This window comes from Pezoporus wallicus, unplaced genomic scaffold (genome assembly GCF_028554395.1).
Source record: "Pezoporus wallicus isolate ANWC-B61680 ecotype Strahan unplaced genomic scaffold, APGP_CSIRO_Pwel_v1 contig_3952, whole genome shotgun sequence".
NCBI lineage: Eukaryota > Metazoa > Chordata > Aves > Psittaciformes > Psittacidae > Pezoporus > Pezoporus wallicus.
In genome coordinates, this window is record NW_026635034.1 from 12,263,235 (window position 1) to 12,289,620 (window position 26,386).

The 26,386-nt window shown below is 37.4% G+C and overlaps 1 protein-coding gene across 4 annotated transcripts in view; it reads right to left on the reverse strand.

The window, feature by feature from the left end:
- Positions 1-26,386, reverse strand: part of APBA2 (amyloid beta precursor protein binding family A member 2) — an 87,583-nt gene that overhangs the window by 29,844 nt on the left and 31,353 nt on the right. For 2 of the 4 annotated variants that reach the window (XM_057398958.1, XM_057398947.1), the window contains exons 2-3: positions 11,473-11,585; positions 7,384-8,390 (exon numbers count right to left, since the gene is read on the reverse strand). The exons of 1 other annotated variant lie outside the window; for it this stretch is intronic. In XM_057398958.1, the coding sequence (XP_057254941.1) occupies positions 7,384-8,352 (969 nt within the window). In that variant the 5' untranslated portion in view covers positions 8,353-8,390; positions 11,473-11,585. The remainder of the gene's footprint in view (positions 1-7,383; positions 8,391-11,472; positions 11,586-26,386) is intronic. One more of the 4 variants, XM_057398953.1, reaches the window with a different exon arrangement.

The following is a 26,386-nucleotide window of genomic DNA, read 5'->3' on the forward strand; positions in this document are numbered from 1 at the left end:
TCACTTTTTGAATTATCTGGAGGTATAATTTGTCTTAGAGAGACATGGAAGATGAGCTTTTTTCAGAATTGTTAATCCTTTCGGTAAAGTGTTGGTAAGCAAGCAGTGAGTGCAGCTCAGAGGTGTGGTAAGGCTTTATTACTATTCTTAAACATTTGAATAATGAGGCTTATGACCCATACTTGCCAATCTCTCTACTACCAATGTTATTCAAATATTATCAAATAATGCGCTGAGAAACCAATATACTGGCTTAGTAGTTTGAAAGTCATCTTGAAGCCTACTAAGCTTCTTGGAAAAGAGATATTTCGTGCTAAGTAGACTAGATTTAAGTTACCTGTTGCACAAGTAAACCAAAAGATCTGTTTAACTTTTCACTTAGGATTGTTGTCTCTCTAGAACACAGATAAAACAGATGACTATTGCTGTGTTCATCAATGTCAGTTAAGGACAAAACTCCAGTTTCTAGTTTCAACTTCTGTTATCCTCTGTTGGTTTCTGAAGACAGTTTATTGTTTGGTCATGTGTCCTCCTGATTGTTAAACGTTACTAGGTTTATAGAAGCATATCAAGATACATCCAAGACATCTTTTAGAATCAAAAGATGATAACAAGTCTATTCTGGTGGTACTATTCCTATTAAACTACATGACTGAAATAACTTCTGTAGATGCTGGTGATGTGTAGTGGGAATAGCTTTATGTACTCTTACTGAGCTGCTGCATTAGTTATTGTAACATCAGTAACATGTTGTTGACAGTAGGAGCAATTTGACCCAGCAAGATGTGCTTACAAAGATAGAATCTGAATGAGGCAGTTCTGGACTAGCTGAAGGATTTCTGATTTTGATCACAGAAAAAAAAAGGCCAGACCTCTCACTCTATTCTCTCCAGAGATTCCACTACTTATGTGTTAATTTAGAGGCGCTGCTAGAATGTGTCAGAAGTTAAGAGGAAAATATTTGTACAAAGAAGGAGCTCCAAGTAAGCAAGTCAAACTAGAGCACAGAACTGGTGTTACAAAGAGAAGTATTAAAAGTTTAGGGATCTAAGCATTCCACAAAAGATTTTTCAATACAGTATCCAATTTCAATAAACATTAAAACAATTGCCAATTTATCTTTATAATCTTATAGAACTAAGGGTTTGGTGTTTTTTGGTTGTTTTTTTTTTTTGTCCTTGTATATATTTCAAATTGGAAACCAGCCGTAATAAGATTTTTTGAGAAATGGCTGTGCTGAATGGTGTGGCTTTATGTGGATGTAATTTGAAGTGCATGCTGCCTTCTGCTTTAAACTGCCCAGAGAAGACTCTCTCTATTGCACTGACAGCCATGAGGCATTGATTTTGCTGTCTCCTGGTGTCAGGCACTTATTTCATAAAAAGCCATGGCTCTGCCAATTAGCACAGAGAAACTGGTTTTGTTTGAGAATGTGAAGGTTTGGGCTGTTCAGCACTTCTCAGTAAGTACTTACAGTTGCAAAGTTTGGGAACTGTCATTCAATAATAGCCTTTTAGTACTTCTGCCCCACAGCTGCCTAGAACACATGGGAGAATGCAGAGAGCTTTCCTAATACTCTTTTACACTCTTGTGTTTTCCACAAATTCCATCAAATGCATCCCATAATACTCAGACTGAATTCCAGTAAGACATTCCTAAGATAAGCTTTTTTAAAATGGCTATCACCTTGGCTGCTTCAGACTGTCCTAAGGCTGAGATCTTTTGGGGACAAAAAACTCCTGGATTTGGGCTCTTTACAGCAGAAGAGCACTGTGCGTGTGCCAAGAGAAGGGTGTAAACCTCAAATGTTTTTGCAAATACTGAGCTCTACAAATACAGGTAAAGAAAACACAGTGGCTGCACTGATGTGTGCAAAGTTGTTGGTGAACAGAGAAGAAAAAGACTTTGTAATATTTTCTTTCACAAATTCATTAGTGGCATTTTACCTGTCTCTGAATGTCCATGTTGAAAAGTGTAAGGGAAAAAGTGCCTATATGAAAGCTGTGAAATGAGACTAATACTGCACAAGCTCGTGGGGTACCTGCCAGGGAAGTTTGTATGAGAGTATTTGGTAAGGTTCCCAAATGTATAACCTAAGAATTGAATTGAAAAAGGAGAGCAATAGGATTCATGCGTCACAAGCAGCAGCATTAAAAAGCAGACTTCCCTCTAAGGTCCTTATTAATGGTGATAATGGCAAATCCCCCTTTCTTCTAAAGGGTATAAGTGAAGGTAGAGTGTTAGTGCTGTTAAACTTTACCTTGTATTGCTGGTAAATAGATCTGTTTCAATAGGATAGGAGACAATATGAATACTTGGGAGTCTGCAGTCTGAAATCTAAGTAGATGAGACATGAAGAACAAAGGACTGATTAGATGGTCAGTGCTCAATTGTTGAGTCCCATAGTCATCTTCAGTCCCTACTTATAAAAAGTAGCACCCAGGCCATGCCAGTATTTCACAAAAGCAAGACTCCAGCTGGGATGAAAAGAGTAAACTACCACATACGAGGTTCCAGAGAGGAGTAACTACTCAATTATCTGTTCCAGTAGTGAAAAGCCATCTTCCATTGGTATTATTTCAGCTGCTGTCCAATGTTTTGCTAACATTTTTTTTGACTGCTTCTACCATTCTTTTAATTATGCTACCTGACTCTAAGAGTTACCATTAACTTAATAAAATAATAGGCAATGCCATCATTCTCTGCAGGTATTTTATGGGTGCAGTAGGAGAAACTAGAGTTCCAAATGCTGTCAGGGAGCAGTGAGATGGGCCTGGGACTGCCTGACACCATACTGCTTTGTATGGAAAGGAAGCAGAACAAGATACATTGCAGTGAATAGATCTGGAGACAAGGTTTTTGTGGTTCCATCTTGGTTTAGATCAAACCCTTGTTCTCATTTTGAGCAGTACACTCATCTGCAACAGGAAAGTACTTGCATTTTTCACTTAGTAAACTTGTTCCCAGGTTGATTGTTAGTTAAACCAACAATGTTCTAGATAAACTTGAAGCTGTGAAAATGTAACAGAATTCCAAAAAGAAAAAAAGATTTCAAGTCAACAGTAACTACTTTTGCACCGACCACCACATCAACTTTAAATTTCTGGTCATACTGTATGTTATCATTGGTTGAATGAGCCATCCAGTTTCTCTTCTTCCTTACTCTACCCAAAGATATACTTAAGTCACTTAATTCATGTTTATTTTGCAATAAAAACTGTGATAATTCAGTGGAATTTCATCAATTGGTTGTTTGACTTCTCTGCATGAAGCTGAAATATAATGAAGATATCTTTTGCTTATAATTTCATGTGTCAGATAAATTAGCAATTGGCTCAGTCTGAGATGACTAAGATGTCAAACAGTGGTGGGGGAAACTCCTGGCTTAAAGAAGTTGTTAATTTTGAGTTTATAGAATCATAGAATAGTTAGGGTTGGAAAGGACCTTAAGACCATCTAGTTCCAGCCCCCCTGCCATGGACAGGGACACCTCACACTAAACCATGTCACTCAAGGCTCTGTCCAACCTGGCCTTGAACGCTGCCAGGGATGGAGCATTCACAGCTTCCCTGGGCAACCCACTCCAGTGCCTCACCATCCTTACAGTAAAGAACTTCCTCCTTACATCCAGTCTAAACTTCCCCTGTTTAAGTTTTAACCCATTACCCCTTGTTCTATCACTACAGTCTCTAATGAATAGTCCATCCTCAGCACCCCTATACCCCCCCTTCAGATACTGGAAGGCTGCTATGAGGTCTCCACGCAGCCTTTTCTTCTCCAGGCTGAACAGCCCCAACTTCCTCAGCCTATCTTCATACAGGAGGTGCTCCAGTCCCCTGATCATCCTCATGGCCTCCTCTGGGCTTGTTCCAACAGTTCCATGTCCTTTTTATGTTGAGGACACCAGAACTGCACACAATACTCCAAGTGAGGTCTCACAAGAGCAGAGTAGAGGGGCAGGATCACCTCCTTCAACCTGCTGGTCATGCTCCTTTTGATGCGGCCCAGGATACAGTTGGCTTTCTGGACTGCAAGCGCACACTGCTGGCTCATGTTCATTTTCTCATCAACCAACACCCCCAAGTCCTTCTCCGCAGGGCTGCTCTGAATCTCTTCTCTGCCCAACCTGTAGCTGTGCCTGGGATTGCTCCCACCCAGGTGTAGGACCTTGCACTTGGCATGGTTGTCATAAAATAGCCAAAATATTCAAGTTCAACTTCCTAGATGTAAAACCTTTCTTAAATAACACCAGCCTGGAAAATCTGCAAGAAATAGAAGTTGTGCTAAGCAGTCAGTTAGAGTAAATACACACTTTAAACATATTCCAGGTCTCCCTCAGGCTTAACTAGTGCAGATCTTCTGTACTTCCCTAGAGGTGTTTACAAGTAAATGCTCATACAGGCATGCTCAAATATCCCTGAAGTTTTCAAGGGTGAGCATGTATATTTAAGAGTGGGGACTGACCCATACTGAAAGCAAGGTTTGCTTTGTTTTCCAGTTTCTGTAGATTGTTAGGTCTTTCTTAGAAGTGACTGCTGTTCTCTGGTAATTAATTGATGAAAGTAAACCTAGCAACCAGAACCTTTAAAATAGTGTTTGTCTACTGGTTATTTAACATTTGGCATGCAAGATGATTGCTAGCATTTATCATGGGCTATTAATTAATAACTGTATTTTTACAGGTATGTAAAAATGTATTGTGTATCAATTACTGTTAACTAACCTGAAATCTTACGCAGAAGTATTACCACTTATGGGAGGCAGGAAAGGAGGAGAGGAGGAGTAAGAAAAAAACCTAAGGACAGCACAATATGTGCACAAACCCACTAACTGCATATTCCTGTTTGCTTACTGTTTACAAAAACTGACATACACAGGTAGTATCTTGGTTTAACTTCAAAGCATTTCAATCTATGTTTACTTAGAGAACTGGGGCAAAAAATGTTCCATATTCAATATGTGTGATTCTGTGCCATCGCTGTCGCCATGATGGTTTGTACTGTGTGATACACACTTAAAATAACTGCAGTCTTCTACCAAGATGAAAAAACCAAGGACCTCCCAAGTAAATAATCTGCAAATTATGCCTCGCAAGTCTACTGACAATGGCCTTGGGTTTTTCTCCTTTTACTACGCAAGTACTTTATTGTATTTAAAATAATAACTCTCAGTTTCACACATGAGATACAGGTTCATTTAGACAGTACCCTAATTGCATCCATCCCTTAGATATTTTATAGTGCATATTAAAAGAACTGAATGTCCCAGAAGAAAATCCTCTGTGCTTTATGTAAATTCTTCAAGGTCCAATCTCTATGCTATGGAATGTCCAGCCACACCTTGTGTTAAGGATGTGTATGAACCTGTATAAAATTCACTTTGGCAGAAATGCATACTGTGTTCCTGTTCTAACCCCCTCACAATGAGCCTGATTTTTATATAAAGTGGAGGATGATAAGCAACCTGCAGTGGGTGAACAGAACACAGCAAGACCAGTCAAATTCAAATAATGCTTGCCAAAGATTACTTAACTTGCTTTTTAACCTTTCTTTTACATCCCTGGAGGTTTCTGGGGTGGAGATGGGGGGAGAGGGAGGAAAAATTTCTTCATATCTCCATCTGAGAGCCTCCGTATCTCCAGAAGAAATGCTACTTCACACCTTTTTATGGCTTGGAAGCCAATGTGCTCTTCAGTGAAGATGCCCACAGCAGCTTTGCCCTGTCTCCTTTCTTTCAAATTACATGCATGTCTTGTCATCCAGTTTCTTTATACCTTTTTGCTGAACTGAAATGGATGCCTATACTGCTGTATCTCTGGATGCATCTCTACTTTCTCTCATCAAATATGGAAGGAATGAAATATTGTGTATTGTTTAATGCTCCATCCATCAGACAATATCTTTGTGGGTTTTATGAAGAGTGGTTATAGAAACTCAATGGCTACATGCCAGCCAGTGACTACCTTTCACAGCTACACTTTTTCTGTTATTAAAGACACGGCCCAAGACTGCCTGGAAATAACAATTAAAGCTCAGACAGACAACTCATGAATAACCCTTTGTTATTTTCATACCAGTGGCAATTATATCAATATCTTGGGGCTACAAAACCCCCAGTTGTTAGCAGTCTGGCAATAATGATAAAGTTACAATGCAGTTCAGCTCAACCTCTGCTAAATAAAGAGTACAAAAAGATGTTGAAATTAAATTGTTTTGAATTATGCAGGAGGGAAAAAAAAACAAAACAACAAAACCCCAAAACCAGACACAGCAATTTCTTAATGAAGCATATATCACATATATCACTTTCTCATTCAAGAGCTCCTCCTCTCTTTTGTTCTGCAAATACTTTCAAAACTTAAAAGCAGCAACATTCCCAATGGCAGCTGCTGGTGTACTGTGCCAGAAAGACCATCGTTAGTCTAAACCAGGCTAACTACATTTCTCTGTTCCTAGCCTATACATACCAACTATTCTAGCCATTCAAGATCATCAAGCTTACCCACACAGACTAGACCTTCCATGCTGGCAGAAAGGCACTGAATATTTTAAGCTACACAACTTGGTTCTAATTGTACTTCTGAAAATACAATATAGAAATTAATATTAAAAATTTGCTGTAGATATGAGAAATATGAACATATCCCCTTAAGATAATTTTTGTTGTTGTTGTTGTTCACAGTTACAATAAAGGTCTGGCTGTTTCAACAGTGTGTACTTCAACATTTGATTTCCATTTAGTGTTTTTTCAGAGGAACTGACATTTTAATGTCTGTTCTTAATGGAATCATTTAAACTGTTTAACAGTGGGGCACTTAACTACAGAAAATCACAACATTTATAGATTTGATAAAGCTGAAACAGAAAACTTACACCTCCCAAATTTAATAAGTATTTCTTCCTTCTTGCCAAGATCAAGATATGACCAGCCAGTACAAAACCACAGCAACATGCAGGCACTTGTTGAAGTTGCTTTTACTGTATGCAGCATCTAGCCTTGACATATATTCTACTGAAAACAAAAAGAAATTAAAACCCACTAAGGCAATGGAACAGGAACCCTTAATGAGAAGAAAACCTACCCTTGAATATTTCATTCCTGACCCCAGTTTTAAGTTTATCTAGTGTGTCACTACAGAATAAGAGCGTAAGTAAACTAGCTCTGTCCCTTGCATCTGGAATACCTTGTTTTACTTGGAATTGTCTGTTCTCTGTGCAAAACCTTTTTTCCAGTTCTCCACCTAAACTGACTACATTCAGCACCTTTTTCTGAACATGTGATTATGTAGCCGTGACTGCAATAGTGAGTAAAAAAAAAGTAAAAATATTGCTTCTTAATTCTGTTTAGAATAACTAACATTTGCTTAAACAGCGAACCTCATACCTGCTCTTGTGGCCACTTCTGCCTGTCCTCCGGGGTTCTTGACTTTGCTTTAAAACCTCGAGGCGTATCTCCACTGTGCTTAGAAGCAGATGGGATATTCAGTGATTTTGGCCTCCCCTCATGCCTGTTAGCACTGTGAACAGCTTCTCCCTTTGAACAAGTCTCTTTATAGTCATGTGCCATGTTTTCAGTCCCAGTGTGCTCTGGACTCATTTCTGTTGTACTGTTAATACTGCTCATGCTCATACTCATTTTGATTTCTGCTACAATCTGGTCAATGTCCTCTTCCTGCTCTTCCAGCTCTGCATCCTCTTTTCTAGAATGGTATGGTGATATTCCCTGTGAGTTTCCATTAGTCTCTGCTGGGTAATAGTCCTGATAGCCACCTTCACTTTGACAGTACTGTATGTTTTCTTCTTGATCTTGAATCTCCAAAGATGATGTTTCATCTTCCAAAGTCTGAATGCCATTATCTTGACCCTCCTGCCACTCTTGCCTGTCCATCACCTCATTTTCATCTTGGTGCTGAATTTTACCTTCAGCCCATTCTTCTACAGCTTCCTGACATCCATCTGTTTCAACATGGTGTTCCTCATGGGGAGCATACTCTTCCCCATTGCAATCCATTCCTTCTAGGTAGCTGTCATCCTCTGGACAGTATCTAATGTAGTATGTGATCCCCTCCTCTTCTTCTGGCAAGCCTTCATCATAGTCCTCCTCCTCAGAAGTGTTATTCACATAGTCAGAGCTGGAATCACCATCTGCACTATGATCATTGCACTCATGTTCTATAGGTGGAGGACTACCTGCTCTGACAGTTCCTAGTTCTGCCTCTTTTGCTGCATAATCTTCAATAGGAAGGTCACTTTCTTCATTTTCAGGTTCCCTGTTGTGAGATGAAGTAGGGCAAGCTCTTGTTCTGTGATCCAGCATGCTGGCAGTAGTGCTTTGATGTTTCCTGTTTGCCATAGCCAAGTCCTTATATGACAATCATTTCTAAGCAATTACTGTAGGGAAGATGGAAAAACACAGTCAGATTTTTTTGGTAAAAAGGATGTGTTTGTAGAAATTTAAACCAGATCCAGACAGAGACTTTTAAAATGCTCATGTTAAGGAACCATGAATTCAAAGTAACAGCTAGCACTCTGAAAGGAACAGATAAAGAGACAGTTCTATATTTAGGATAAATGTATTCTATTGTAAGCTCCCTTCTGTCAGTGTGATGGAGAATTAATGCTGAATTTTGAAATTAGTTTTCGATTTCTTCTTCTTGCCATTATGAGGTCATGCTTTGATCGCTATGCAGCATAAAGGAGCTCTTCAATTTTCAGCTTAGGCATTTCTTTAATGTGTATTGAAAATCTGACCTGTCCCTACTGAAACTAAAGGAAAATAATTCTGTTAACTTGGCAGTCACACAGGACACTAAAGGATAATGCACTACTGTTAATGTTTGGGGGGGGGGGGGTGTTATTTTGGTTTGTTTTAAATCACTGACTAGTTTTTTAGTTCTTACCAGCAGTATACCATTAAGTACCTCCCATCGTAAATCCAAATATTGGGTTTAGAATAGAACAGACTATATTTCAGTTGGAAAGGACCTACAATGATCACCTAGTTGAACAGCCCGAACAGCTCATGGCTGACCAAGTTAAAACATGTTAAGGGCCTTGTTCAAATGCCTCTTAAACACTGACAGTCTTGGGGCATCAACCACATTCTAGAAAGCCTGTTTCAGGGTTCGACAACCTTCTTAGTAAATAAATGCTTCCTAATGTCCAGTCTAAACCTCCCCTGGTACAGCTTTGAACCATTCCCACATGCCTTATCACTGAATACCAAGGAGAAGAGTTCAGTACTTCTCCTCTGTAGGCAGCTGTAGAGAGCAATGAGGTTGCCCCTCAGCCCAAAGTCCTTAGCTGCTCGTCACTGGACATTCCTTCCAGTCTGTTCACCAGCTTGGCTGCCCTCCTCTGTACACACACAAGGACATTTCAGCAGTCTCTTAAGTTGTGGGGCCCAGGACTTAAGTGCTCCAGGTGGACTGCACTGTTGAATACAACAGTGTAACTGCCCTGTTTGGCTGGTCATGCTGTGTTTGATGTACTCCAGGATGCAGTTTGTTCTCGGGGCTGTCCAGGTACCCCACTTATGCTGAGCCTGAGGTTTAGCAGCACTCCCAGATTCCTTCTTGCAGGGCTGCTCTCCAGCCACTCCTCTCCCAGTTTACACTTTTGTCCAGTGTTATTCCACCCCAGGTGCAGAATCTGGTATTTTGACCTGTTATATTTCATCCCATTATTCATAGACCAATGCTCCAATTTATCTAGATCCCTCCACAAGACTGTTTTTCAAACAATCTATTCTATATGCCAGGACAAAAAGACACAACAAAAGCTCAATAATTATTCCCACTACATACTTGTGCTACATAAAATCATGTATTTTATTTAAATACTGGATTCTAAGTAAGCAGAGATTATATGAACTGCATCAAAAATAGCCACAGAATATGCCTAATTCTAGACAAGTTTGACAACTGTGATCTGCTGTGTGTGATTTGGAGAGGAGGAACAATGTACTTTCAGTATGCATGTTTCTCTGTATTTCTTTGTTGTATTCTTATGGTAAGCTTGACCTATGCAGTTATTTAATTGGGGTAAACTGAGCTCAGACATAGGCTTCCGAAATGCACCCTACAACTCTGTTTTACTGTATGCATATAACAAAAGCGTGTCAGCCAACCAATGATCATTTCGATATAACAAGTTTCCCAAGTCTTCGGTGCACACTTGGAACAATAAAGCTAGCATGGAGCTAGAGAATTAGAGGAGCTATATAGTCATTAATTTCCTAGGCATCTGAATTTAACAAAAATATCCTGTCACTAACATAAAATCTCACAGATATCGCTGCAGAATTTCTGATAACACAAGGAAAACCCCAAACCTTTAGCTTGTGATAAATCCAGGAATCTGTTTTTACTATAGATTATAGCAATGGCACCATGTGACAAATCTAAGCTCTCTCTGAAACACTGATTCTAGATTCTGAAATACAAAGATGAGATGCATGTTAATCACAGAAGATGTAGAAGGAATGCAGTATGTGAAGCTCTTTTTAGTTATTGATACCTTGCAGAATTAGTCTTGACAGAAAGCTTTGAAGTAAATAGTATACTCAAAGTGAAGTTTTAAACTGGAAAATTGGAGAAGGCAAAGCCTTCCCAGTGATTACTTGCACCTTCTCACTATTAGGGAAACTAGCAGACTTATAAGACTTTCTCAATATGATTTGTACACCCACTGCAATCCCTTTAACATACTAGGTATCGGCTCTTGCTTTGGAGCCGATTCTAAGAATCTCGGAGCAGCAAGTCAACTAGTGTTGCTCTGATTTAGTTACTTACTGCAAACTGTAGATGTTTCTATACTGAGATTGCAGTAAAAACAAAACTTATTTTAAACTGGATTAAAGCAGCAATCTAGTCGCAAGACTGCAGTGTTCTGCATAGGCTGCAAAAAAACCTGCCCATGAGCAGCTAAGTTGCTCATATGACCAGATCAGGAACAGGTGAGGACACTATAAAAACAAGCCTAAAACTGAAACAGGTCAAAGTGTGCTACAAAAAGTGTATTTTTGAATGGCAATGCAAGAAAGAATTACAGACAACTCATTTGTCTTAAAGTTATCTCTTGTTGAGAACAAAACAAATTAGCGTCTCAAGGAAAGAACTGTTCTCATCTTTAGTGGCCTCTGTCCACTACTCATTGGAAATACTCCCCATATTAAGTAATACTTGCAGTCTATTTACAGTGCAATAAACCCTACACACAAGTCACAACAATGTAGCTGAAGATAAAGGAGCGCAAAGCATGTAACAAGCACGATATGAAACTCATGACTCACCTTTTCCTAAAGCATATGGAGACCAGAGAACACTTTTTTTAACCAGACAGTGTGATGGAGTTTTTACACCCACATCTATGAATCTTCATTTAGTATCCAGGCCCTGAAACTGCCTTAAGTGGTATCACTGCAGTGATCCCCTTTTATGAATTCTAGTAGTTGAATATTCATAGATGTTACCTGCAAAAAAATTCCACTCCATGCCAGATATTGCATAGCAGCACTGCATGTCACAGGAAGCAATTTGTGTGTCCTGTGAGAGCCAAAGGGCAGTGGTGAGACAGGACATGAGCCTAGAAAGGAAGGGATGGATGGCTGATGTATGGCAGCTACAACAGCTGTGAGGAAACTGCCAGATCAGAGGCTCTGGGGGAATGGTTCTCAGCGGGGCAGCACTAATGACAGCAGCTGTGATTCTCCCCCACCAGTGCCATGTGCAAGTGTAGCATTTGTACTGGAGGAGGGGAGTGTAAAGGAAGAAGTTCAATAAATAGTGGCAGGCTGGAAACTTTTTAGGACATAGGTGGTATGAAATAGAGAAAGAAATTCCTCTCAAGCATGTCTAGCACTGACGTATTTAGGACTAAGAAACTGGCTTTCAGTTAATCCAGTTTGAGGCCATGACTGAAACCAGCAGTTTACCCCTGCATGCTGAAATGAGGCACATATTCCCAGTGGAGGTAAAATAAGCCTGACTTTTCAGTAAGAGGCAAGGCTGACCTTAATGCTATGGAAACTGAAGTTGCAAAGCAATCTCTGCACAACAATTACAATTCTAGCTGGCCTCCTTACCTTTGCCATCTTAGTCTGGCACTACTTCTTAGGAAATGAATTAAAATAAATCCCATTAAAATAAAAAGGCAGAATTTATTATTCTCAGCCTGAATTGCAGACAATGTGCACTGATTATATCGCTTCAGCTGTGAAATGGAACTTCTACACTGTACTGACACATCTGAATTACTAAACAGTTTTCAAACAGAAATCTGAGAACTGCTTTTTATGGAGCTGCAAACAGCTGCATTTTAATTCAGATATTAGAACAGCCAAGTGAGCCTATCTTGTTTTCTCTGTTTCAAAATATTTCTCTATGTTTTTTCTAAGCAAGGTGCTAGTACCTGATGGCCAGAAGTCCAAACTCTTCACTTTTCATCTACAGACATGTTAGTCTATCTATGTGGATGACAACTGCATCCAGCGTATGCAGGCTTTAGAAGAACAAAAACAGAACCTAGATGTTTTTTGACAAATGCAATAGATACAAATGTTTACCACACATTCTGCTACTCAGACTACTGGGCAGAAGCCTTCCGAGTCACCTACTGCAAGGATTTCCTAATTTTCTCAGCGTATCCATGGTATTAGAAGGTTTCATAGCTAATACTCACGTATCAGTTACTGAGAAAGCTCTTGAAATTGGAGAACGTACTTCTAACTAACACTACTCCAATATCCTCTGAAGATAAGAGTAATGACTTGCTGGATCCAGGAGCATGTTATGAGTAAGGGCTTCAACTGAGTCAACAGGTCATTTCCTGTGCTTGGTCTAAGACTCCCTCCTGTTTCTGATACCTCAGCTCCCTCCTTGATAATGGACACTTGAGTCAAAATGCTGTATCATTCCAAGTGCATTTTTCAACTTCCGGCTGAGGGGAGAATAAATGTTCCTGAGAACATGGGGTCAGTGCTGTATCCTTCTTTCCTCTCCTCAGGATTCACTAACTTTACCTTGCTGAGGCAAGCAAATGCTCATTGTGTTGTACAGTGCATCACTGAAGCTCCACTGTTGTTAAGAACAGTGATTAAGGGCCCAAGTTACACAGGTTTCTCAAATTATTTTCCTTTCAGTAATGGTTTTGCTTTATTTTTCTTAAACTTCCCTGCCTCAGCTTGATTTTGAGAGGAAAAGGAAATCAATCTCCAGAAAACACATGCTGCGTTTCTGTGGCAGTAGAAAGGACTATGCATAGGGGAACCAATCTCTTCTGCTCCTAGTAACAGGGCTACTGGCTTACAGCTGGAATTTATTCTAATCATGCTTGTTATAGTCATTAGCTTTCTCCTGAGTTCCTTGCATCTAATCCCAGACAGCTGCAGTGAGGGTTTATGGAACTTAACACTTCTACAACTTTTCACCTGTGTAGAAAGGTATCTTCACTACTTTCTTCCCATGGAGAGAGACCAATTAAACTAGCATTAACAGTGGGAAATGGTACACAATTGTAAACATGGTGAGAAAGTGAAATACCCAGAATAATTCTCCTGACTGTGTTTAAAGAACTGCTTTACATACGTACTTGATTCACAAGCTCAACAGCAGTCTAGTGGGAGCAAAACAAGCTCTCTGACAGTTTTCATTTAACATGCCTAGTGATCTGAAGGGGAGCTTGTTTTGACAAAATTACCATGCAATTTTCACTTCCCTGAAATTGATCAATAATTCCTATTTTCCCAAATATCCAGTAGAGAAAAAAAAAACTGTTAAATTGGTTCTAAAGAGATATAACTTTCTACCCTTTGTAAGTCATCTTCAGATGTAAGAGGAACATCAGCATTGTAACCCTATTTACCGTCAGGCTAGATCATAGCACGTATCGTATGTATGGCCCTCAGGCTTGCTTGAAATGTTTCATTACCTTACATGAAAGTGAAATCTTTAGAATTACTTTCCTACACGTGAGACAACCTTCCTTTCACACTCTTCACCAGATGATATCAAGAGGTTTTTGAGATGCCATAAACTATGTTTCATATTTTTAAAAGATTGTACATTCAGAACCGTGTTCTTGCATTTCATTTGATAGTCTGTAATATTTGCTTAGTTGGTTTAATCTAAGAAGCCTTTAAAATGCAATGCTTACCTTGTAAATGGCATTGTAAAAATGCTTTCTAATTATAACCCACCATCAGAAACTAGAACAGAGACAAAGATATACTAAAGACAAGTAAAATCCTACGCCACTGCAGAAATGGTATAATTGAATGTATATCCCAACTGAATGTAGCTTTCGTATCTACAGATGAAGTAATAAAAATGTGTATTCAAATATTTAATTATCATTTATTGTTGATGTGGCTTAAGCATTCTTTAGGGTTTAATTCCACAGCTCAAAGAGGAATACTAAACCTTTACTGCCATATCCGTATAATTGCTCCAGTAAAGATTTTAGGACTAGTATCAATTCTGCAGTGTTGTGCCTGCTATACAGAAAAAAAACAGAAGTATATTATATAGTATAGGTATCTTAAACTGAGGGAAGGACGGAAGCAAAATATTTTTACTTAATAGAGTAAGATGAGCCTCCAAAATTAAGGCAGTGAGATCTTATGGCCTGTGCTTGTGGCTGCCCAGCTCCAAGTTCTGTTTCAAATATCAAAAAAGTATCCCTTGTGTTTGACCTGCACACAAATACTCCATTGATAGCTCTGCAGAGGCTTCCACTTCAAAATGTATTTCTTATGTAATATAAGCTTTATTATCTTATGATTATCGTAAATACTTTCTAATTCATTGGGAATAAGGGCAAAGTATAGGGTGTATAGGAATAAGGGAAGGAAATACAGGAATAAGGGAACAGTAAAGTATATATAGTCTTTATATACATAAAGAATGTATGTCAATTCAATTAAAACACATTCTGCTACTCTGAGACAACCTGCAGTCCACCCAGAGCTCTGGTAGAATTTTTAGGCTGTCCTAGAATGGATTATGCAAAGCTGTAAAATGCTTTGCAGGGTACCTTTCTGCTGACTATGGAGGCTATTCAGATGTCTGGCAATCTTCTTATCTCCTGCTAATTTGTATTCTTTGTACGTTCAGCTTACAATTTCCTGTATAATATTGCTATTCAGAAGGAAAAGAAATTCTTAAACTTATTTAAAAATACATGGTGTACAAGCAATTAATGTTTCAGAACTTACTTGATTAGCATTTTAAGCTTCAGTTTACAGTCTACCAAGTAAAGATTCTTTGATATTTTTTTACATGATGCATCTGTTCAAATTTTTAACACAATAAAATTGGAAATACTTACCACAGGCAATTAATTAATCATTGCAACATGATTTCCCCAGCCTCATGCAAAACTGCTGCTTTCCTTCCATGAATACTAATTTTGAGTTATAGGCAGAAGTAAATAAAATATACTATTTGAATAATACTGTAGAAGGGAATAGGAGGACAGAATAGGTCACTTTAAATGAAACCGGAGGTTGAGCACAACATTTCAGACTGTACAATTTAAGAACAATAAGCCAAACGTTCTCGACCTTATTCCAAGTGCATCCATTCAATGAATGGTTAGATGGCTGGAGGGAATATCCAGACTGCCAATTTACAATAGCTGTGGAGGTAGGTCATTGGAAAGGCCTCATTTGTAAAAGAAAGGAGATGCTTAACTTTCTAATAACTCAGGGTTTAGCTATCAGGTTACCGGTTCACACCCAACCATTTACACTAAAATTTTGCAGCTTCTTGATTCTCAGTGTATAATAACACTTCAAAAAGACTTCTTTTTATTACTACTAACCTTCAAGTCCTGCAAACAGTTTCATGGGTGCTCACTTAACATTATCATAGGAAAAAAATGTAATTTTCTTTCAAAGGTTACAGGAAAGGACCGATAACACCAATTTAATGAGTCAAACCTCAACAGAAATTAGATGTGAAGGCATTAACAATTGACGCATTTCTCACAAGCAGCATCTACTAAAAGCATAACAATTATAGTATTGCTATTATACTATTATAGTATAGCTAGTAGTCTACAGGCTTTTAATATTAGTTATTCTTCCAGCTGGCTAGCTGAAATCAGGTAGGTCTAATGGGTCAAAATTTAATAATTAACCATGGTCGAAAAAGTATAAAATGATTTATTGCATGGCTGTTTATTCACCACATCTGGGTGTTTGTCTCCCCACTCTCCTTTGCTCCCCCACCAAAAAAAAAAACAAAACATTAAAAAAAAAAAAAAAAAGGAAGGTATTTTGCTTGTGGAATAACAGGCAAGAATAGATATCACTGAGGAGTATTTGCGGTGAAACTATAGAGGAGTACTCTGGAAATTGCATGAAATTCTTCTCAGTAACAAACATCTAAAATCTTGTTGAAAGCCATCAACACCTTCCCCATCCAATTAGCACAAAGGATTAGGTTGCATTTTCCTCCTATTAGCAGAACCCTGTCTTTTTCAAACTCATACAAATACTTGTGCTGCTACCTGATTTTAGTAAACAAAAATCCTTTTGAAATAATAAAATAAGGGTAAAGACTATTATGTTAATTCAAGATAAGAGTCTGCTTTTGTTAAGCAGAATTAGAAAATTGCAGGGTTAAATTATGAGACATTTTACAAAATAAAAATTTAATAAGAGTAGTAAATAATTTTGATCAGAGGTTTTCTTAGCAGTGAATCCCATAACATAGTTATGGGATTTTGCATTTTCAACCTTTGAAAATATAATCTGTCACTTGCAGCTCGTTGTGTTTGAAGCACACTGCTCCGTGGTGGATGATCACCTCGTTTGAGAAGTAAGATTAGGAAGATTTCTCTGGCTGTCTCTAAGGCATAAATGGCACATCAGTAAAATCCTCTCCAATCTATAACAACTACTTAGAAGATAAATATTCTATCAACTATTTCAGCAAATAGTGAAGATGGCTTGAAAGCTTTACAGACACCAGCTTTTCCATAAGAAGTCAGCAGAAAAATTGTATGCATACATCTTATGAAAATAAGGCCATTTCTTCTAAAATAGTATTTTGAATGTAAAATTTAACTGTGCTCTGAACAATACAGTTACAGCTCAGTAGATTTACACATAAATTGTTATCGAAAACAAAGCACTGATCACAATGATTTAAATATTTATATAGTATTAGAATTAGAGGCACACAGTGACCTGACATACATACTGCTGTTGTGTGTGAGCCCATGAAGGATATATATTCTAAACTAAGAAGTCTGCATCTTAAATGGGTATTGAAAAATGAATTAGTGTGACCTTCTGTTGTCAGCTCTCCATTCCCTATGGCTATGGGGACTAGGACATGCTGTATAAACGGAAAACTAATGATAGTTTGACGTCTTTACTTGAACTAATTTACACTAAGTTACTGTAGGTGCAGCAGGGCCCACCTCTAAGGCCAACTTATCAAATACCACACCCATTGCTTTCAAGCTGGTTCAAGCAGCAGACTGGACCTCAGTTAGTATATCCAGCAGAACTAGGACTCCTATCTGTGTATTGCACAGTTTACCTGAAATAGTATTTCAGCCCTTGTACAGCAAAGCATATACAGAAGATTCCATTCTGAGGATAGGAGCAGTTCATCAGGGTGTAAGACCTATATCCTTATCATGTGGAGCTGCCTGATTTCAAAAAATAATAATTGCACACTTACCATCCATTGAGGAGCCAGGCTAAAGTACCCAAATTGTGAGCTGCTCCTGTATTTCCCTGTTCCCAAGTTAGCACCATAGTCACACACATCTTACTTCTGTTAAGTTACAAGCAGTAAGCTGGAAAATACATAACAAAATATAGCATCTAAAAATGCAGACCAGACTTAACCTTACAGGAGACAGTACTCAGTGAACAAGACCTACCTTGAAATGTCTCTTAGTAAAAATAGAATAAACTTGCATCTTTCTTTTGTACGAGAGGTCTCACTTATTTGAGATTCATTTAAAGTCTTTTTTAAAAATTAAGAATTTGACAAAAATCCTGTCTCTTCCCTCCAAAAGAGTTGTTCTAAGCAAAAAGAAATTAAAAAAATAGTCCCAAACTCATTGAAACCAGGAGGCAGCTCTGGGGAAGTCTCACTAGCTATTACTCTGCTCCTGTCTTCCCAAAGCATCTGGGAGATGGGGTACTGGGCCTGGTGATTTTTCCTCATAAGCCAGCACAGCGTGTTACATAAGACAAACTCTGCCATTGAACAGCTGTAAGATAGTCCTACCCTTTTAGGTAAGTTAAGATGATGTATGTGGAGGTATGTATCAATTCTAAATATTGATTCATATTCACACAAATTTAGGAATCATTACTAGGAGTATTTAAAAAAACATTATTTATATAAATTTAAATTTGGATTGATAGGAAAATTAAAGTTCATATGCATCAATTTTCCAAATAGGCCAAAACTCTCTCTTGTAATCAATACTACAGAGAATCTGATCTCTTCTCTGCTGAGATCCACAATTTAGATGAGAGAAGATTTTGTCCATGGAGGATAGTTAATGATCACTGGAAATATTCATTAAAATTAAAAAGTGCCCAATACAAAAAACTTTACTCTGTCATTAGGACATACCAGACAAAGTCACAGCAAAAATCACCTCATATTAATTTGGTGAAAATTAGTAATCAAAGATGGAATTATTAATCTGAGGCACTTTTGGACAAGGAAGCGTTCCACAAAATTCTGCTGTCTCTAAGGAGAGATGTAATAAGTGTTTACATAGTGAAGCTGCTCAAAGCAATCATTCTGAAATTCATTAAAAAAAAAAAGAACAAAAGAACATAAGAATAACGTGCTTTCTACAACATTAATACCTTATGAGAAATACATTCAACAGTGTTGCACTTCAACTGTAGAGCACTGTGGCATCTCATTAGCAAGTATTAAAGCCCAACAGTAGTAGCAGTTACAACAATTCCGTATGGTTGCTCTGTAAAACACAGCATAGAAGAGATTTTTATGCTGATTTGGGATTTCCTGTCCTTTTTCATGGCCGGTGTCTCTCTAACAAGCCTTATCTCAAAGAAATATTCAACCAAGGAAAAATAAAATGCTGCTCAGGGAGAAGTCCTACAGCTACTACCATAGTTACAGGCAAACCATCTTTTATTTAGTATGATTGCCTACATAACCAGAAAAATAAGGAGGCTTCATCTTATCATAAAAACAAACTTTTCAAAAGTTTCATAGCAGTACCCTTTGCTAACTTACAGATACCCAAGTTCACGTCTGCATTATTCTCACCAGTATGTATGAGTACTTAGAAACCTATGAAGACGGTTTCTGGAGAAAAGCTAAAATCTGTTAGCTAGCCATACGCTGACCATGCAGTCCATCTTACACCTTAAAGCAATTATCTCCATATATGAAGACTGCTGTCTAAAAAAAGAAAAAAAAAAATATTTATTTCAAGTGCTTGTGCTAAATCTACATGGTGGATGCCTCGGGTACTTCAGTCTCCAGGCTACTGCATCATGAGCCTTTCAAAAGCACTGTAATTTCATTCCATCAACATATGACACATGAATCTAAATCTGAGTGCAAATCCTTTCTCATAATCACATTTTCTTCTCTGAATTAATGACTTTGAAAAGGGGAGTACGTTTCTTCACATTGTAAAGATAAAACACAATTTTAGCAGTCTCCCATTTATTCTATTTTTACCAGCATATTTTAAAACTTCCCTCATCCTTCATTCCATTCCTGTTATTGATAACTTCATTATCAAGCCATACAAGTGGGTCCCACTGCAAAATAACTTAATTCTGTTAAGTATTGGGATTATGAAAACTATACCATATCTTTCTTGCTTAAGAACCGTGCATTGGTAATCTGTGTTATAGACTAGATGTTTTTAAATTTTAGATTTCCACATCTCATTCTATCACACATCTTCCTTTTTTGTGCTTTGGTTTCTTGCAATTTCAACCGTTGTCCAAAATGCTAAAGTTATGTCTCTGTCACAAAATATAATATATAATTCTTCAAAGTAAGGACCATCTTTTTCCTTTTCTCTTGATTAAGCTGTGAATGCTATTGGAAACAGGCCTCAAGCCAATGATTTAACATTTGGTAACACAAAGATAATGAGATTTGTTGGCTCAAAGTAAATCACAGCTGTTGCACATCTTGACTATCTTTTGCCTGGATGCTTAGCTTAGGGATCAAAAGCATTATCTATAATGCATCTATGAATTTATAGAGTATTGTTCAAATGGATAAAATTTGCTCCTGACTCACTTAGAAAATGTGTTTACTAATTCATTTATCTTAAATGGCAAAGCAGCAAATGTGTTCAGGGTATGCTGTCTGTTCCTGAGAGATAGGAATGCCTGAAAGAAAAGTTACAACTCAGCTTTCACCAAAAAACTGTCTTTATTTTACTGTTTTTATCATGTTATTTAGAAAGATTTCAACTTATAAAAAAGAATTATATAATATGGCAAGAATATTGTGATCAAAATAGAGTAACAAAACTAATTTCTCCAGTGTGTTTAGTTTATCTTTGCAGCTTTGGGTCTATCTAATTTCAGCGTATCCAAAGATTGTAGTATACAATTTCTGCTTGGCCTTTCATACAGTTGCTAAGAAGAGAGTATCACTGTCAGGGGGGAAACACTTGCACATACAAAACAACAAAGTTGGCAGAGGGAAATAAGAATCAACTCAAGTACTTTAAGCTGATTTTTTTTTTTAATTAGCTATCAAGCTTTCCTGTTAATATTTTCCAAATATTTTCCAAACCTGTATCCAAATACCATAATTTTTACTCTATCTACTTTCAGTGGTAATCTTGCTCAGAATGTCAGTCCTGCTTCGTCATAAACACTCCCCTAGACTCTGCTGAAGAGAAATTAGAATTTCACTGGCTAAATAAAACACCAAGTATTCTCAGAACATGAACGGCTGAATAAAATTCACACATGCATTTAAAAAAATAAAAAGAAAGAAAAAAAAATTAGAAATATTTAAGATTCAACTGAAATCCCAGTTTAGCATTTTAGCCACAGAAGCAAATTTCCATGTACTTGGATTTAGAAAATATCCATAAACACATACCACTACTGTGACCCTCCTTGAATTATCACTGATGAGAAAAAATGCACTTCCAATTTAATTTTGTTTCTCAATTTGATTATGGGAATCCTACTTTTCCTTTTTAATAGTCATGTCTCTGTGCATGAGTGCATGCCTATGTTGCCATAAGCTTGGGACACCCAGGGTAAGGGAAGAGTTGAAGGAAGAGCTGAAGCATTAGCATTTTGCTCTAGCAGCTCCCACCCACAGCACAGGGCTTGCGAGCTATGCTAAGCCACTTTTGCAATTCCTTGCTTGGTTATCTGCAGTACAGAGTTGGAAAACTGTTAGGAATTAATGTGAATGTATATTGAATATATTGTTGTTCACACACAGTGTTTTAATTTGTGCACTATTAGTCTGAATTGAAAGGACAACACAGAATACTATGTGGGAATCAGATGTCTTGCACAATTCACCTATGAAGCCAATCATCCAACATAATACAAATAAAAAAATAAGATGCATCACATTCCAGTAGACCTCCTAAGCCCTTTTGCTATTTTTTCTGAACAAAAGGACGGAATTTCTCACCTGGTTTGTAAAGTACAGTAAGAAATAACATTAAAATGCTCAATACTAAAAAAAAACACCCCCCCAAAAAAACAAATCTAGAAACCACTATTTAGCTTTCATGTGATCAGTTTTTATATAAGATGATTATTCAAGTCAATAAAAGAGAACAATTATTTGTAAAAAATGAACAGAGTGAGAATCCATACCCAGATTGTACATATTTTGGGGAGCAAGTAAGAGTTGGAGGACCAAATTACATCAAAGCTTGGCTATCCAATTGCCCATCATATCTCATAGATCTAATTACTCCAATACCAAGTGGAAGGAAATTAATACTGATTCTTTTTCCCCATTTGCCAAGAAATGTGGAAACCAAAGGGGTTCAGGGCACTTTTTTATTGGTGAGGACTTTGAGGATGGGGCAGAGTTAAAAGAGCTTATCACCAGGTAAAAAATTCTGATCCTAACTGATATGTGTTAGTCTTCAATAAACAATAAATACTGTTATTAATCTTAACATAATATAAAACTACCTGCATATAGAAGTAACCAGTAAATTGAAACAATGTATATCTAAAATATGTTAACTAAAATATATTAATATTTTTATATAAAAATGCACTAATATTTAATCTATTAAATAAAAAATATTAAAAAGCCCTATACTTTGTCTGTGACCTGTGCAAGCTATTTAAAAGAGCCCTGATTATTTTGCTTCCAAACCCTTCCTGAGTCTTGACGTGCATTCTCAAAACCATTTCCTTCTTCTGAAATGTTAAGGATATTGTACTATGCCTCTGCATTAACTCAGTTTTAATATTTAGTTAGGATGTCCTTAATTTGTTTTACTGATGCAAATATAAATGCTTTTAATTTGAATGCTATCTACAAATAAATTAATGGAAAGAGAATTTTCCTTCAGTGCTAACTTAAGAAAACAAAAAACAGGAACCAACCTGCTTTTATCTCTTAATTCCTTTCACTCATATCTGTAAAAGCCATTTTTTTTAAGTTCACAGAGAACATGTGCATAATATATTTAAAAGTCCTGTACTATACTGCTATACTGTACTATAAAGTGGTTTAATTGAGTCTTATTTCTGTAATGCTAGCCGGGAGACAGTGACATCTAGGAAAGGAGGCACTTCACCACTTGGTGTATGTGCTAATAGCATTTGGTTCTGAGATTCTTCCTGGCCAATTTTAACCAGCTGTAGTCATGGCCCTTGGTCTTGCACAGGTTGGGTGGCAGTCACAAGCATTTCTGAGAGTAGCAATTTGTTTTCCGTTTTTTAAATTTTCATTATTTGCAAGAGCTACTTGAAAACATGGAAGAACCGAAGAACTGGAACTGGAAAAGTACCTATTTTAGGAGGTAGGAGAAAGGGCTTGTTTCCATCTAGCTCATGAACTTGCAGCTGTGAGGTTAGTTAATTCAAATTACAGAAAAACGTATGCTAGCAGTCAAGAATTTGTTAAATGGAGGGGATGAGGGCAGGGGGAGAGAGATGGGGAGGACACAACAACCAAAAACCAACCCCAACTAAATCGAAGCTGCTCTTTTATTTATTGCAGTCATCTCTAAGTGTTGTATTAGTCCTACTGAGGAAACACTTTTTGGAGGAGAAAAGGGAAAAGTATTTTCTGCATTTACAGGCTGCCATGGTATCACTTCAAATGTTACAGTCACAAATGGTGCTAAGCACACACTGAATGCCTTCTACTATTTTTTCCACATCAAAAGAATTTCTTCACGATGACACTGCAAAGCTAACAAGAGGCTACAGTAGCAATGCTGTAGGTGTCTCAGCCCAACACCAGCAACGTGGGCTCAAAATGACTGCAGGCATGCTGTTAATTCAGGCTGTCCTGAATAACCTGCATCTCCAGATCACTTTCTGCCTGAAAATTTTAGCCATGTCTTTAGGTAGTATGACAGAATGTAGAACCATTGACTTCAGAAAATTAGTATAAAAAGACACCAGAGAAAAATCTGTCCTTCGTCATTATTTTAAGGCAGTATCTCCTTCTCCTAGTAACATTTAATTTTTACCATTGCTAACAATCTGCATCAGATACCTACAACGTTAGGAACTGAGGGAACAAAAGCACACAAGGTAAATTAGGTTATGTTTGAACAAGTCAGTTTAAAATTATGTGACTAGCAAATCGACCTGCTCATGTAGCACATTGACAGCAGATGGTGTTTTTCCTAATGACTGTTGTAATTAAAGAGAGTGAGCAAAAAAAAAGAATACTGCATAGTGTCTCCAAGAGAATTAAGGAGCTCCAGATCATTGAGGACAATGAAAAGGGGGGAATGAAAGATGATCCAAATATTGTTCCATCTTAGAAGGGATTTTGCTTCATAGTTGTACTGGATCTGGATATACGTTAACATGTGTATTCCCAAGCTTTCATATTACAGGTCTCATTTAAGCTGTTTTATAATTGCCAGCATAAATACACAAGATACTTCAGGAAACAATTCCTCTTCTCTATGTTCATACTTTATACAAATAACCCAAGAACTTATTTCTACATGCACTCATGTATATAAAGACATACATATAATGTATTCATCAAAACTGAGACTGTGCACAAAATTCAACCTTTAAATTTCTTATTCAACTTTTTGTCTATCAATCTCCTTTTTCCTTTTCAAAATAATGCACATAGAATTTAATGTAATTGATACTTAGTCACTCTAAGGAAAAAAAAATAACTGCATTGTGAAACCAGGAGATTTTAAATGGTGCTATAAGAAAATGGAATTTTTTCAGCTAGGGAGAGTTAGAATAGACAAGTAATTTCTACTGCTTCTGAACTACTTACTTTCATCATTAAGACCTCTCTCCTCAGTTAAAATTAAAACATCCACCAGGAATACAAAGAAAACTGATGGCAAGCAAACTACAGTCTCTGACCAGCTGTTTCTGCCCACATCTTTATGAGAAAGGACACACGAGGGCCTGTAGTGACAGGATAATCGGGAATGGCTTTAAACTGACAGCAGGGAGATTCAGATTAGACATTAGGAAGAAGTTCTTCCCCGTGAGGGTGGTGAGATACTGGCACAGGTTGCCCAGAGAAGCTGTGGCTGCCTTACCCCTGGCAGTGTTCAAGGCCAGGTAAGATGGGGCTTTGAGCAAGCCAGTCTAGTGGAAAGTGCCCCTGCCCATGGCACGGGGCTGCAACTGGATAAATTTTAAGGTCCCTTCTCTACCTAAACCGTTCTGTGATTCTATGAAAAAATACATATTTTTCAGACTTACGGGGTTACGTGTATGGGTTGAGTGTTTACATTACTGAGGTTGCAAGGAAAAGAAAGTTTAATACAACTGAGGAACATACAGAACAGGTTTTTCACAAACCCCAAAATTCTATACCAAAAGGTAGGGTCATATACTGTGCCAAAATTTAGAGTAACCTAGACTTCTGCATCCAATGTACTCATTGGGAGGGAGCTTTCTCCACTGAAAATATTAGTATTTTTGTGTGTAAAATTATGAGGAGCAAAGGAAAAGGTGTATGTGCATTAGTTCAGCTAAGATTTACTTGAGGCCTAATTCAGCCCCTGTTGGTACTGGGGAATGTTATCACATTGCCTTCAATTGACACTAGATTCCTTTTCCAATATACTTTTTAATGTCAGATGTACTCACATACATAAGAGTCTTTTTGGATAGTTTCCTGTATGCCCACAGAGACATATTCTCACACGCATATATCCACGCATAAGCATACATGAAAGTGAAAAATGAATGCATTATCCTTTCTTTCTTTTTAGACAGTGGGCATTGTCAACAGCTACAGAATAAAGTTTCAACTTCAGAATAGTTCAGGTTTCAGCAAAAGGAGAGGAAAAAATACATTCAAAAAGCTTAAAGTCTGGTTTCCTACAGTCAAAAAAAGTCTGCAGAAGTCTAGAATAGAAGTCCTTCTGAACTTAAGCAGGCTAGGATGTCATGTCAGATTGTTTGCAGAAACAAAAAGGTTACATTTACTTCAAAATCAGCATTATTTTAAAGGACATTTCCTGTCAAGCTGATGTCTTTACAGGGTATGTATTACGCACTAAATTGCTAGACCAAAGCAAGGAATGATTTATGAAGACTGAAAGGGACAATTTCTCTTATTTTCTTTAAATACATGATAAAGGATGGCAAAATCTGCAGTATCAGATGTCATATGGTATTTAATATCATACTAGTTTACATAATGCTAACACTATCTTGTGTGTTGAACACAGTGCCAGCTAGCAAAGTCTTGCAGCTGACCAAGGTGCAGAGCTGTCTCATGCAGGAAGAACAGTTCAAGGTTCTCTCTTGTATCATACAGTCAATCCATCTACAGGATGAAATTCTAAGTATACACACACACAGAACATACACACCATCTACACAGACAAGGGGAACAAAACGCAGGACTAGAGAAAAATACACTTTCTAAGTCTGTTCAGCAAGTCATTACATGACTTGGTTTCTCTATTTCTTCTGCCTTTCTCTAAAGTCATACGTATACACCAAGAACAAGTTCAAAGGTCTAGATCCTAATCCATTACCAACTTTATTCCTCCATTGCAAGTTAGAGACACCCTGTTAGATCAATTCAGCAAAGTATGAATACTTCACATAAATTTATTTTTAATGTTTTTTAATTTTATTATATCTATTTTTAATTTTTCCCTGAAGTAATGAAATTTTATATAAATACAGAACACATTCAATACAGGATTAGAGATAAAAGAAAAATAGC